The 15,385-nt window shown below is 35.7% G+C and overlaps 2 protein-coding genes and 1 long non-coding RNA gene across 3 annotated transcripts; 1 reads left to right on the plus strand and 2 right to left on the minus strand.

The window, feature by feature from the left end:
* Positions 1–450: 450 nt before the first annotated feature.
* On the minus strand, positions 451–7,760 carry LOC112022756 (kinesin-like protein KIN-14R). Its single transcript, XM_024055385.2, has 19 exons — positions 7,423–7,760; positions 6,187–6,488; positions 5,898–6,069; positions 5,733–5,803; positions 5,467–5,650; positions 5,168–5,277; positions 4,987–5,086; positions 4,827–4,913; positions 4,553–4,729; positions 3,837–4,110; positions 3,535–3,696; positions 3,182–3,397; positions 3,068–3,105; positions 2,639–2,802; positions 2,239–2,490; positions 2,085–2,150; positions 1,672–1,746; positions 1,331–1,399; positions 451–1,209 (listed from the first exon to the last, which is right to left on the minus strand). The coding sequence occupies exons 1-19, from the start codon at positions 7,607–7,609 to the stop codon at positions 727–729; spliced, it is 3,189 nt and encodes a 1,062-aa protein (XP_023911153.2). The 5' UTR covers positions 7,610–7,760; the 3' UTR covers positions 451–726.
* Positions 7,761–8,936: 1,176 nt separating this feature from the next.
* Positions 8,937–11,935, plus strand: LOC112022759 (cytochrome b5). The gene is made up of 3 exons (XM_024055386.2): positions 8,937–9,546; positions 11,220–11,286; positions 11,420–11,935. Exons 1-3 carry the CDS (start codon positions 9,460–9,462, stop codon positions 11,689–11,691), a joined length of 426 nt encoding a protein of 141 aa, XP_023911154.1. The 5' UTR covers positions 8,937–9,459; the 3' UTR covers positions 11,692–11,935.
* Positions 11,936–13,077: 1,142 nt separating this feature from the next.
* On the minus strand, positions 13,078–14,686 carry LOC136068217 (uncharacterized). Its single transcript, XR_010629625.1, has 3 exons — positions 13,941–14,686; positions 13,599–13,675; positions 13,078–13,414 (listed from the first exon to the last, which is right to left on the minus strand). It is a non-coding gene; the product is annotated as an uncharacterized LOC136068217 (long non-coding RNA).
* Between the last annotated feature and the right edge of the window lie 699 nt (positions 14,687–15,385).

Here is a 15,385-nt window from a genome sequence, read left to right on the forward strand (position 1 = left end):
TAAGATTTGGACCATTTTTATAATTATTTTTTAATCCAAACTAAAAACTATGGTAAGTGAATAAAATAAATAAAATGATTTTATTTAATTTTTCAATATTTTAATAAAATAATTTTAAACAAAATAGTAATTTAAACTATTGAAATTTTGGTAATAGAGTTTCATCTTGAGTAGAATTATCCTAATAAATTTAAAGTTTATAATATGGCAAGGATTTTTTATTTATTTATTCATACACTTAGAAGGGAGGGTATCCCTCACATCTACGACTTCTAAACCTCAACTTTTATTAAAGTGGACACTCTTGAGCTCAAACTTGGCCACTTGGTTTGCTTTTTACTGTTTGCATGTACATAATGCTTGTCACATAGGCCTGGAAATGTTGCGCTATCTAAGGCTGTATCGCACAAAATCTGAATGTTATTCATATATGATCCAGAACAATTCTGCTTCCTGAAAACCTTAGCATCAATTATCTATATGGATATTCTCATTGTACACATGGTCTTTTTTCTCAATTGAATATGCTTTTGACATGATGAAACACAGAAAAGGGGGAAAAGGTTGTAACGTAATCATTGATAACGGTATCAAACAATTCACATTCTATATTCTCAGATATTCACAACATGCAGACCAAAAAAAAAAAAATCACGTAGAGTGTCAAAAAAGAATTCAAGAACTTAATAAAGATTGAAGTGCAACATAATGAAAGTGCACTTGCTTCTATCTTAACCAAATCTTTGACTTGTTACTCTCCTTATTCCCTTGCACCTGATCTTTATAAAGTTTATTGCTGGATAATATTCTATGAGAAGTAGCCGCCGATTTTGTACTTCTAGTAAGCCTTGCCAATGCTCTGGATTGATCAATAGGCCTTGCATTTTTTGATTCAGTAGATAGTATCCTCTTATTAAGCACAGGAGTTGACAATAAGATATTGTTCTCTGTCCCTGTGCTTTGGAGTTCTCTCCTTCTCCTTATCTTGTGTAGAGAATCAGTGCCTTTGAGCAAGACAGAGTCTTGGTTAATTGTTCGGTTCATAGAGTTTAAGTTCCTCGTACTTTGGGGATCCATTTCTTGTAGAACTTGCACTCTTATCCTGGATTTTGTTTGATTAGGGGTGACTCCTAACTTTTCTGCACAACATACTGGTAGCATAGACTCTTGTTGTTCTTGCAGTTTTAACTGTCCTTCAAGCTCTTTGATCTGTCATTAACATGTAGGGAGAAAAGATGAGCAATTGCAGGCTCCCTGAAGTGTATACTATTTGCAAAACAACATTTTGTTCATGCACAACATAAAATGATAAAATGCTAACACTTAGAACCTTTTGTTGAAGCATTTGAAATCCTTGGTTGCGTCCTTCTGTTGTCAGCTTGTTTTCAAGTTCATTGACCTAGAACAGCCAAAAAAAAAAAAAAAAGCATTTACTTTTGTAGTATGTAAGATTGAGTCTATTGTATGTGGAAATGGATCTTAGAATATTGACACATCGGTTTGAAGAAAGAAATAGACAAAAACTAACAGCACAACAAAGATAAATTGAGCTTTCATTGCTATTAGAATCAATCTAGGTGAGCTCCTAGAAAATGAGAGGGAGGGGTTGTCTGCTTAGTGATAATGGAGGAAAGTCAAGAATAATTTAACAATTTTGTTAAACAAGATAACCTGTTGTTGTAACATTGCAGAATGATGCTCAAATTGTTGTGTTCTATCTTTCAACATGTTCTCAAGCTCCTTCACCTGTGAAGCATAAAGAAAGCAACTGATTTTACACTTTGATTATAAAGCAGGAATATGAATGCTGCTCAACTAACAGTTTGCCAAGTTGAAAGCACCCCCTGCCATCTTGTCAGAAGTAAGATTTCACATCACCAAGCGAGTTTCTTTTCTGGCATATATGATGGCAGAAATTGCCTTGCCATGATACACAACATCTTATGGACCATAGTATCATGTGAAGAACTTCAAATAAGCATATGGTATTTGCAGAGATCCTAGTGAATCCAAGATATCTATGCATATATGAAGGAGAATGGAACTGAAATATAATAAGGGAGATAGCTTCAAATTGCACGCACCTTGTGTTGAAGAGTCATAGGCTTTGTATGCTCCCGCTCTTTCAGCTTGTTCTCAAGCTCCTTCACCTTCAGCAAAATACAAGCCAGATGTCAGATGATATATTGTTGGTTATGTATGACAAAAGATAAGTAAATAAATTATCTGCCAGGCAACCTTCTGCTGAAGATTTAAGCAAATTTCTTCCTTTTCCTTCATTTCATCTGCAAGTTCTAACAATTGCTTCTCCAGCTGTCTGCAAAACTGTGTCTTTGATGCAAGTCGCCCTTCAAGTTCGCTGACCTTCTCTTGTTGACTTCTGCAAAGCTGATCCTTGCCTTTGGCCTTACCTTCTGAATTGTGCAAGTTCTCTTCTAATTTCTTCAAAGCCTCTTCTTTGGATCTCAATTCTTGCTTGGCTTTATCAAGCTTCAAAAGAATCAGGAAAAAAAAAAAAAAAACCTGAGTACTGGCTTATTCCATTTATAAAAATATAAGCAGTTTGCCAGATGTGCATGTGCACTGATAGCAAAATATTAATGAAACTAACACTCAAATTGATCATCTTCAAGCTTACCATCATTTTCAGCTTTTGAAGCTCACCCATATCAATTTGCTTCCTCGCAGGACCCAACTCCACCCCACGAACCCGAGTCGCAAAATTTAATGAACTTAGAGTCTCACCTAAGTCCTGCTCGGAAGGGCTAATTTGCACAAACATCAAAGTCTTGGAATCACCCCCTGCAGCACATAAACAAATAAAAGATGGTTTTACACTTATACTTCCTGATGGCACTTTCTAATTGAAGAGTCATGAAACGTGACCATCAATAGAACAGGTATGTGACTTATTATCCGAGCAACTCCACCGTTTGTGATGAAACTATTCAACAAAGGATACTCATTTCCTACGCACTTAGAAGCAAAATAAACCAAAATAGCTTTGTTCCCATCTGGGTCTGAAAGCTTCCTTTTACTGATATAAAACTGGTGTCTAAATGCTCACCTAAGGAGTCTTGAAGTAAATGTGTGAGTTTAGAGTTCCTGCAAAATCCCAATGCATAAATTAGGGAATGAATATAAGCAAAAGAAGTCTGAAAAAAGAAAGATAGAAGTAAACCTGAACGGAATGTGGCAGCTTTTGGATGCTAGAGCAGAAATCACATCCCCAAGAGCTGAAAGAGATCTATTGATGTTTTGAGCTTCCTTGAGACGATCCCCTTGCACCTCAGTTTTTGCTAGTCTCTCACTGCCAGCTAAGTCCACAAGCCATAGCTTGCTCTTGGTGCACTCGCCATTCATCAAATTCTTTGTGCTTACCATTATGCACAGCATGCTATAAAAGACAAAAAGAACAGTGATATATTGCAAGCTAAAACACTATTTTAATGGCTACTGATATGCACACCCACTTTCAGCAAAGACCATTTTGAATTTAAACATCATGCAAAATATGTTCAAGTTAATACTTACCAATGCGATCGGCTACTGTGCTCATTCACATTGTTTGACCCTACAGCTCTTGCATTACTTCCAGCCTGCAGAACACTCCAGACCTCCTTAATGTTCTCAACTTTCGCTTCAACAATTCCTGGTACATGATGAACCCCTTCAGAAGCTTGCCTTATCTCCAACCTGATATACATAGCAAGTTGAAATTGCAATGGGTTGTCAATACAGAAGGACATAACCAATTAACTACTAGTTAAGTTAGCCATATTTTTGGGTTAGGAAAAGATATATCCCATATTCAATGCATGGGATAAAATACTTACTTCTTTGATGTTGGAGAAGTGGCAAGCAAGTCCCTGATTTGCTCATTGTAGACTTCAAGGACACTGACAGATATACTGTATGTGAAAGTATCTTTTCTTTCCTCAGCAATTTTGAACAATTGCTTTAAGGTTCTATAATTGACTCCTCGGTTCTGCTCTGAGCCTTCCATTGTGAAAGTTTTCCCTGTCCCCGTTTGCCCATATGCAAATATACATACATTGTAGCCATCCAACACCGAAACTACCATTGGTGAAGCATCCGCAAATACATCAACTGTTACAGAAAGAGAATACATTTGAATCCAGAGCAGCAGGTACTTTCACAGCTCAATTATATCACATGTTTAATATTTTCAGACAAATCATTGTCCAAACATCTTTTGGAATCAGAAACCATTCCATCCAGATCTTGAATTTTCAATAAAGAACATTCATTAAGTCTGGAACAATGACAAAAACTTTTCAACAAAAACTCATGACTGGACAAAGAAAGCGAAAAGAGAATGAAAAACAGAAACTGGGAGTGGAATGATTGGCATATTAGACTGAAAACCAAAGAAAAGGCTGATGTTGACAGTTCAAAATTTCATCTCAAATTTTATCAGAAACTGATGGTACATTGACCATATATCCAGGTTAAGTAAATTCCATGAAAATTTTGGTAAAATCTGAGATGTTCTCACAAGTTCAGAGATATCTGACTGATCCACGAATACCTTGATCATCCTTTGGTGTATAAACCCGATCGAACTTGAAGATCTTCTTTGTCGATCCACCTGCAAATACCCCAAGTTCTCCATCTTTAGCTGCATCAAAATCTGTAACCATTGGATACCCAGCTGATATCTCTTCCTTCCTCAAAGGCCGACACCTACAAAACACCCTGATGTTCCCTGTAATGTACACAGTAAAAGCATGAGTTGGTTCATTCACAGGTCAAAGATGTAAAAAGAATATTATATTTTTAGGCATCGCAAGAAAAGATTATGCCTTTTGCTTCCTGAATTTGGTTATAAAGCATCTTTCTTTTTGCCTGCTCCTCACTGAACTTCAATTTAAGATCATCACACTGTGCAACTGCAATTTGGATAGAATGTTAGAATACATGAAGTTAAACAGCAATTACATTTAATTGTTGATGAAAATTTACCCATTGCTTGAACTGCAAACACCATCTTGTTCAATTCAGGAATAGAATCAGAACACTGGTGTGCCTCATGAGATAGCTGACAATGCTCCTTTTTCATGGCCTGAAATAGATCAATAAGTATTACAATTATAAGTATCAAAACTTACGTTAACAAGTCTAACCTTGGAAACCAGCTACTTACCTTAACTTTCTTTTCTAAATTGTCTAAAATTGCAGTCCACAGCCTCTTATCACGTTCATATTTATTACAAATATCCCTCAAATTTGCTGCTTGCTTTTCCATAGCTTGATCTGAAAAATGATTATCCATAATTAGGAATTCTAATCTTCAAATCACCATAAATTGGACTGAAGAAGCAGTCCACCACTCAACAACATCCACAAAGATGATGTATGTAATGTAAGTAATTATTCACTCTAAAGGATTTCTTTTGTCAATATGATATAAAGCCTCAATAAATATATAGGATATTTCCTTACCTAAATAAAGATTCTGAAGGAACTTGTTGTCAAGTTCCATCCTAACCTTCTCAAGCTGCTCGCTTGCAGCTGTTAATGACATCCATGCCTCATGACATTCATCTGTCTTGAGCTGGCACTGGGTTTTCAGCTCCTCTATCTTCTTTTCATACTTGACAGTAGCCATCATCCTCAGATACTTATTCTGCCGCATCAAATTCCAAGTCTATGTAAATAAGAAGTCAAAAGCTCCAATGTTGAAGTTTTTATGGAAAGCAGGATCTAACCTGAGCTGATGAAATTTCTATCTCAGCATCACAATTGTTACATATGACGTATCCTTGTTTAACCTGGGATGCTTTAGTCAGGTCATAAGATAAGACATTAGTATCAAAACTAACTCTTGTTCACATAGGTTTGATGTAGTTAAACTTGAAGAAAAGTGAAGATACCGGGTAATCTTGCTGCCCTCTTTATGCAAAGCCCACTAACCATTGGGTTTCCATTAACTCCCTCAAACCTTATTATGATTGTCCCCTCCTCTCCCACAGAAACTCTAACATCTGCCAACTGCAATGCTTTGTTTGCTCCAACAATGGAATAGATATCAAGTTTGGATAGAACCTATAATTTTCACCAAATGAAGAAAATTTCTCAGAATTGATAGATAAGTAAAAGATAGAAAAAGCTGAGGGAAAAAACACTAATGTGCTGACAAACTTTTCATTAAAGTTTACTTGCCTTTTCTTCCTGCATGAACACGTCAAACACTCTCATCCCCCTAGGACCATTTATGTTTATAATTTCAGCAAAATGAAGATCAACAAAATAGTCCCCAGGGGATAGGTTGTTGAACAAGTAACAGAAATTTCCAACCCGAGCTGATTGATAAAGAGATGGTATATTGCCACCCTCAATTATAGTTTCCTCAGTTCTTAAAGCATCACCTCCTTGGAAAAAGCTGTCAGGCTGAACTCGAATGCTAAGATTTCCTTCTTCCTTTACGATCCCACCTCCAGCATTTATAAACATTATTGGATTATCTGGTTAACAAGACAAAACATTGTGAATGACTGAATGTTGACCGAGAATATGGTGCTTGAGCCAGCAACTTAGATATAATTGTTGCTTTCTTAGATACCATAGTTATGCAAGACTTACTTGGCAGAGTGAAAATAGAATGCAGAGACTTATGAACCAACAATTACCAAACTAATAAAAATCCAATTCTGATTGTCAGTTGCTATTACACTTCAAGAATCTTAAATTATAACTTAATTCCATTTAGTTTCCAAGGATTCAATTTTAATTCTCTCAAATGGTTACACAAAGAATTGAAGAGTTGAGGTTAATTCATTACTTTTTTTTTTTCATTTAAAATTTTTTCCCTCCAATTATTGGGCAACAAAATGATCACAAAAAAATGGAACAAAGATAATTTATATATTAATAAAAAGAGAAACTCGTGTATGTGAATGAAACTCATAATTAAGACACAAAGATACCCATTTTGCAATTTTAAAAAAATAATAATAAATTCCATACCACCAAAACAACTCAAACCCTTCATTTGGTTACTGAGAAAACAAAAGGAAACCAACAGTATAACATTTTCAAAACCTTATACAGCAACTTTCACATTGTCTTTGATTTTCAAGAAATTAAAAACCCACTAAGAATTCAATTCAGCTCCTTTTTCTTGACCCTTCCCAAACAACTTTCCTCCAATCTAATACTCATAATCATAGTTTCTTCCCTCACCCTCTAACCAAACAATAACAACGACAACCAGGTTTTAGACTTTTAGTCCCAAAATTTTGGGGTCGGCCATGGATTCTCAACCGCCTAGTCAGTCTGAACCTTAACAGACTAGTCAGTGTCTGGCACATGTACTTTTAACCAGACAACAAAAGTACTAAAAAAAACAAAAAACAGAAGCAAACAAACAAAAAGATTGAAAATTTAATAAACACAAACCTGTGCAACTAGTACACGAAAACCCAGTTCGAAGCAACCTCGAACCAGGAACACATAGTGCGGAGTCGATCGAATCCGCATCGTACTCCATGTGGAGCTTTCTTGGGTCGTTTCTGACTCCAAGAAAGCCACAAGAATTGCAAGAATCAGGGTTTTGGGTTAATGGGTCTTGGTGTACGCGTGCCATAATTGCGTGGAGCTGCTCTGTTTCAAAAGCTTTGGGATTTGGGACTTCGAGCGATGGGAAATCTAAAAGCTTGTTAGAGAGAGAGAGAGAGAGTGAGTCTTGTAATAATTGTGTTTGATTTTGTTTTTCAAATTTCAAAATTGTATTTGACCGTTGGGTTTTTCGTGTGGTGTCAATGAAATGTAGGGTTAATAAAAAATTTAAGTGAAATGCTTTTAATTTATTTTCTATTTTTTAAAATAAAAAAATGCTTTTACACAATGTTTAGTCGAAGTTATTTTTATTTTTGTCAAATAGATTATTTGGATAGGGTAAAACTTACATACAGTTACTTATATACAGTTCATTAGGTTCCCTCCTTAAAAATCTCCCACCTGTCAAATTGAATAACTAAATTAACACCGTTAAAGTACCATAACTTTCTGTTGTTGTATTTTTTTTTCCCTTGTCTGTGAGAAAAGAAAACCCATTGGCTTCAGATCTGATTTCTATCTCACACACAATCCCTTGGGTCTAACCAGGGGAGAACGATGACACGAAGGAGATTATCAAGGTGGTTGCAGCATGTAAAGGTGGGTTTGGGTAGAGTTGTTGCAGAGTAGGTTTTTATGGGAAGGGTAGGTCCCCCACCCCCCCCCCCCCTTTCTCTAATTTGTGTTTATTGGGAATGAATGGATGGATCTGCTGTACTCTTCTAATGGCTATTTGTTCCAAACTTATGAGAGTTAGATTTATCCACGCAGTGCATTGCTATGGCGGTCTTCATCTTCTTTTTTTCTTTCTTTTCTTTTTCATTATTTAAAAAGCCATCTGTCTAGCATGCAAAGTATGAACAAATCAATAATCTTCTAATGAAAATAATGGGATTAATGGAGAAGATCATTCCAGGCTTGTCCTTCTGAAGCTAGATTTTATTTTCTAATATTGTTTGGGAGAAGTTTGAGAGATTTGCAGTCAGGTTTTCTCACACGCGTAAGTGAAAAAAAAAAAAGAGAAAAAAGAAAAAAAGAAAAGAGAGAGAGAACGGCGTTAAAACTGTGTTAGTTTAGTTATTCAATTTGACAGATGGCAGATTTTTAAGAAGGGAACCTAATGAACTGTATATAAGTAACTGTATCTAAGTTTTGACCAATTGGATATATTCTATTATATATATAAGGAGAATGTTAACCAGCACCGCCTGGTGGCCTGGTGCTGGTTAAGTGCAGAAAAGACAAAAATAATTTGTCAGAAAAAGTCAAAAAATTCTGAATAGTACCTGTAAAACTGAAAAAATGACATGAATTGTAAAAAAAGACAATTCTTGTCAGGAAAAGAAAAAAAAAATTTGTGGTTAACGGCCCCGCCGTATCCGACGGCGATCTGGATCCTCTCCATTTCTCTTTGAAATGGAGAGGGTCCAGTTCACGGTGGAGATTTTTTTAAAAATGATCCACGCTCACAAACATGCCACGTTATTTAAAATGTTAAAACACGCTTTAACTCAGGTTGAACACTTAACTAGAGGCACTCAACCGGACAAACCACAGAAAATGCTTCAGACTCTCTTTCAAACTCTCTCTCACCAAACACATCTCAAAATTTCAAACTCTCTTTCTCAAATCAACAGAAAATGTTTGCTTCCCATACGTTCTCAGATCGCATCTGCAAATGGGTATCGCATCTGCAAACCTTCTCCCTCTCTCTCAGATCGGCAGTGTTGTGGATTCGGTGGTTTGCTCTATTTCTCCCTCTCTATCAGATCGGTGGCCTGGTTTTGTTCCGTGGAGATCGGCGACACGCAGAAGAAATATCTAAGGCTTAGAAGTTGACCTGACCAGAAAAACAAAAAACCCAACAACCCATCAACGATGCCGACTCTCTCGAAGCTCTATTCAATGCAAGAAGCCTCTGAACACAACACCAAAGATGACTGTTGGGTCGTCATCGATGGCAAAGTACACATCTTTTTCTCTTTTTTCACTTTTTTTTATTTGTATAAGCTAGTTGGTTTTTTGTCTTTGAAGCTACTAGATTATCTTTATAAGCTATTTGGGTCCTTTTTTTTGCTTTTCAAAATCTTTGCGTTGTGGGTTTATGCATAACTTTGTTATGAGATCTGTTTTGCTGTTTTAGTTTTAGTCCTTGAGTACAAGTTGCTCTATAGTATGTATAAGTTTCTGAATCTTATGTTTGTAGCTCAAATTTCTTATGGGTTTTGTTGTTTATAAAGCCCAATGGCCTATAAAGTTCATTTCAATACAAGATGTGCACTTGGCAAAACCATCTCATATAACTATTTCCATCAATGAATATGTTATTTATTTATCGCTTTAATTGAATTTCTTTATGTTGTAACTTCTCTTTAATTGTATTTTTCACTTTGTCTATGTTAACATTCTCATATCAGCTACACTAAGTTTTAAAAACAATGTTTTTTCTTAGCGGCTCTATATTTAGTACTATATAGCATTGGCTGTTCTTATTGTAATCTTGTAAAACTTTAATTTTTAACTTAATAGGCATTCTACGATCTCACAATAGTCTTGATACACTTCCTCATTTCATCCATCATGCTCTTATCCAATGATTTGCTTCATCTTTGATCTCACCATCCTTATGAATTGTTATTTGTTGATCAATGATACATGTATGTATATTTTAATGGGGGATATATGTGTTTAATAGGACATAAACTCAGTTGAGAGATGTTAATATAGGTGTGGTAGGATTGCATGAGACTAATGTGGATTGATTTGATGTTTTGTTCTTGAGGTCTCTTTTTAGGACATTTCCTGCTTTGTAATTACCCATAAAACTGATACAATAGCTTGAAGAATTTGATGATAAATTTTCTATTGCATCTTTTTTTTCTTTTATCCTAGAAATAAATGTCTGAAACTATATTTATACTACTCGCAAATGCATGTAGATATGTTTGTTCAACTATCTTTTAAAAAATTGTTAGGTTTACTTGATAAGTATTATAAGGAGGGATAAAAAAAACTTAATCTGGAGATGTAGATTTGTTGTTGTGTTTGTTTGGGATTAGGTGGGTTATGCCAAGGATGGTGGTTGAACTATTGGCTTGTTTGAAGACTTGAAGGTTTATTTCAGTAGACAATGTAGTGGTGGAATTTGGTTTTGGGTGTTTATCTTATATACATCCTGTGCAAACCAGTTGTGCCCCTTGTGCTTTTTAAATGAAATTTATTATCTAATAAAGGGTGCAGAAAGCATAAACTTCTCATCGTGTCACATGTTTGGTTTAGGCCTTTGCCTCAGTATGTATGAAGTAAATGAAAATTACATTTTTCCTGTTTTTCTCCTGGATCTTTTGATAGTAAAAGTATCTAGATTCTGTGGTGCAAATATGCTAGGCTTGGGCTAGGTTTGAATTTTCTTAAGTCATAAATTGATGCGAGATCATATTTCCTCTGCTCTCAATAGCATATAAATCAGCTGTGGGGTGATAGTTTGTCTCCACTTCAGGGCTGCTTGAGTTTGGGGCACCTAGGTAAAAGGAGTCCCATATCTAAAAGTTTTGAATGGTCATTGATGCACATATATTAGTGTCTTGCTTCAAATGACTCTCTCGATATTTATGTCAAGTGTTTTTTGTGATTCCCAGGTATATGATGTAACAACTTATTTGGATGAGCACCCTGGTGGGGACGATGTAGTCCTTGCTGCTACAGGCATTTTTCTTATACTTCCTAATGGATGATTTCTGATAAAGTTAGACTGAATCATGATATATTCAAGTTAATAAATTAACTACCAATGTTATGGATGGAATTATTAATGAGTTCTGCTTTAATTTCATTGTAGGGAAAGATGCCACAGAGGAATTTGAGGATGCTGGACACAGCAAAAGTGCAAAGGAGCTCATGGAGACCTTTTGCATTGGTGAGCTTGACACAACTTACATCCCACAACTTGAAATTTCATCCAAGAAGCAAACAGACTATGCTCAGAAGCTAATGGATTTGACAAAGCAATACCGGGTTGTTCCTGTAGCAGTCGTCAGTGTCTCTGTGGTACTCGGCTTTTTGTACTTGCGTAAGAAGTGGCAATACAAATTTTCACTGGTTAGCTGCTGAAAGGAGTTGTCACAAATTTTGAATAATTCTGATGATATCAATTTTGGGAACTGGGTAATTTGTTCCGCACAAGTTTTTATGAAATTTTGTCATAGTTTTAAAACTTCACAAATTAATAATTTAATAGGGAAACATGTGGAATGTGATTGTTAGATTGGCATATGGATGATTGAAGACATAGCATGCCAATTCTTTTATATTATAGCACAAAATTTGAATAATTAGAGTGATATCAATTAAAGAATTGGCATAATGTTATGATCAAACATGCAGAATGTGTTCATCATTTCAATTGCACCTGAGATAGCCACCATTTTAAATGTGATAGTATATTTGGTGACCCAAACCTTTTCAAGCTCGCAATTAAGAGCACAAAAGGTCTCATTTTCAGTTCGCATGAGTCCAATTTAAATTGATATGAAGCTCTTATCACTGTCACTAATTCACATTTGGGTTTAATCTGAACTTGGGACAAGGGTCCGGTTGCAAAAGGACTTATCAACAACCAGAAATTGTTCATAAATCAAGTCCTCTTTGTTTGGAGCTATCCATGACAGAACAGCAGCCAACTTGCTGGCCCATCATTATTTTGAGGGTTATGACATTCAAATCTGGCCACCAACAAGCCCCCACCTTTTAAAAAATCAAATCAACACAAAGACCATTATATTTTGGGGGATGGGGGCTTAAAAGGAACAAAGTAAATTGCTGCCGATTGTTAGTAAGACCATGGGAGCATGGAGCCATTACCAGAATTCAATTAACTACTCACTAACTATATGGAATGCCTGATTCTAAGGTTTCTTCTTTAGATAATTTTGGCACTTCATCATGACACCTACTCATAAAAGCATGCCCGTGTGACAACAATGTATTCTTTTCATAAATGTTGAAAGATGAACATACGAGAAGAGTTGTGGACCTTCTTTACAAACAGTAAAGGAACAATTGTGCGTGATAACTGACTTTGTAAATATCTACTAGGGACACATACCAGAGAATATTGTAGAACCTTGTTTGTAACTTTCACGTAGTCAAAAAAAAAAAAAAAAAAAAAAAAAAAATTTGTCTATAAGTGGTAAAATTTGTAGATGCCTATTTTATTATATTAGAAACTCATGGCCATGTTAGTTTCTAGGATATTCTTATTCTTTTGTATCCATGCATCTTTGTTTTCTATATAAAGAGTGCATACCATTTGTATCTCTCAACAAATAATAGAACTCCATAATAGAACTCCATTTTGTTGCTTGGCCGACACACATAATGTTTCTGCAGTCTCAAATTGCTGTCTAAATAGGACATTCAAACCAAGGCACAAACACTTCACAACAATGCAATAAATTGTATACAAGTCATAGATTAATTAAAAAGATCATGTTCCATTGCTAAAGTCTCGGATTACAGAGAGAATTACACCAAAATTCAGGCATTTTCCCACTAATACCTACCAACACATACCAACAAAAATATTTTGCCAAAACCTACCAACATACACAAACATTCTGGGTCTCCTACATTTATACCAAATTCTCACAGCACACTTTATTAATTGGCCCTAGCCATTTCATCTGATCCTCTAAATAATATTGCCCATCTTTGTTCTTTCCTACATAAACCAATTCTAATTTGATCCCAGCAGCCTCAGCTACAGCTTTTACTGTAGTTGTGAATTTCCAAATCCAGTTAATGTCCTCACCTCCATACAAGCATACAACTCTCCCTTTTGCCATCTGGTAAAGAAAGAAGCAACATATTAGTACTATAATTAGTGAGTTAATAAGAAAAAAGTGCATATATATATATATATATATATGCATGCACGAGTACAAACCTTTAATAAAAAAAATTCCATCAAACCCTTTTTCTTACTTCTAAAAGACTAAAATACTGTACAAGAAAATTACCCCAGTTCTTTGTTGATTCAATCCTCCACTAGTAGCTATCACCAAGTACAAATTGGGATGTGTTATAGCTTCAACTTCTGAAATTAATAAAATATAAAATAATCACAGTTAAACAAACAAACAAACAAACCCAGCATTCTACAAAACCCAATCAATTTTTTTTTTTAAATATTTTAATCAGAAGCTTACTAACAAGTAACAAGACATACTAGTTAAAAGCATGGGATGATATCATGATACTGATTATACTAATCAGAGATGAGACAAAACCCTAACTAGCGAAACCAATAAAAGAATTTCAAAAACCAAGAGAAAAAAGGATAAGTTGCACTTAGTACGCACTTGGAAATTTGTTGCTGGCATTGTTGCATCCATGGTAGAATTTGGAATTTTTCGAAGTCCAAATATCACAATCTGACTTCATCCTTCATTTCTAATGTCATTCTTACACAGTGAACCCATCCCCACCACCACCACCACCATCAAACCCACACATCCCACAACAAAAAATCAGCCACAAATCAAAAGCAACCACCATTAGCCACAATACCCACCACAAAAAATCAAAGCAAAAAAGGAAACCCCAGCAACCCTGCTCCACCACCGCTGCACTACACACCACACCACCACTAGTAAACCCACCGCCCAAAAAAAAATCATAGACCCAGTAAACTAACACCACCACAAACCACCATAGACCTACCACGCAAAATACCCATACCAAACCCACCACCATCGCACCGCCGATCTCCACAGAACAAAACCAAGCCACTGATCTGATAGAGAGGGAGAAAGAGAGCAAACCACCGAATCCACAACACTGCCGATCTGAGAGAGAGGGAGAAGGTTTGCAGATGCCCATTTGCAGATGCGATCTGAGAACGTATGGGAAGTAAACATTTTCTGTTGATCTGAGAAAGAGAGTTTGAAATTTTGAGCTGGGTTTGGTGAGAGAGAGTTTGAAAGAGAGTCTGAAACATTTTCTGTGGTTTGTCCAGTTGAGCGCCTCTAGTTTAAGTGTTGCAAGTTTTTAACTGGGATTAAGTGTGGGGCTAACATTTTAAATGATGTGGCACGTTTTTTAGCGTGGATTATTTTCAAACAAATCCCCACCATGAACTGGACCCTCTCCATTTCAACGCCTCTAGTTTAAGTGTTGCAAGTTTTTAACTGGGATTAAGTGTGGGACTAACATTTTAAATGATGTGGCACGTTTTTTAGCGTGGATTATTTTCAAACAAATCCCCACCATGAACTGGACCCTCTCCATTTCAAAGAGAAATGGAGAGGATACGGATCCGATTTTTTCTGGGTGCAAGAGTGGGTCTTTGTTTGTTTGTTTGTTTTTTTTTTTTAATTTGAATTTGAATTTGAATTTGAACTTTCACCTACCAAATATGAGTTTAGTATTTGAACTTTCAAACACGGTTCCTGGTTTTCTATTTTAGTCCTTAACTGTCATTGAATCCTCTATATATTTTCTTTATCTTTTTGTTTTTTTGAAGCAATTGTATCTGAAACAATTACGGTACTTTGGTACAAATAGGGCCTGAATTTGGATGTGCCTATGTATGGAGCTGTTCCTCTTTCTTCTTTTTCCATATCGCTTCATCATGCCTTGTGAACACTTAGATTTGGATTTGAGAAGAAGATTAAGGTTAGATTTAGATTAGAAACCCAGTGAATCTATATATAGGCACAGACATTCATTTTTAATTAATAAATCTATATTTCCTTATTGGTTTTTTTTTTTTTTTTCCTTTTTAATACAGATAAATAGTGGGGAG

This window comes from Quercus suber, unplaced genomic scaffold (assembly GCF_002906115.3).
Source record: "Quercus suber isolate HL8 unplaced genomic scaffold, Cork oak 2.0 scaffold_105, whole genome shotgun sequence".
Lineage (NCBI taxonomy): Eukaryota > Viridiplantae > Streptophyta > Magnoliopsida > Fagales > Fagaceae > Quercus > Quercus suber.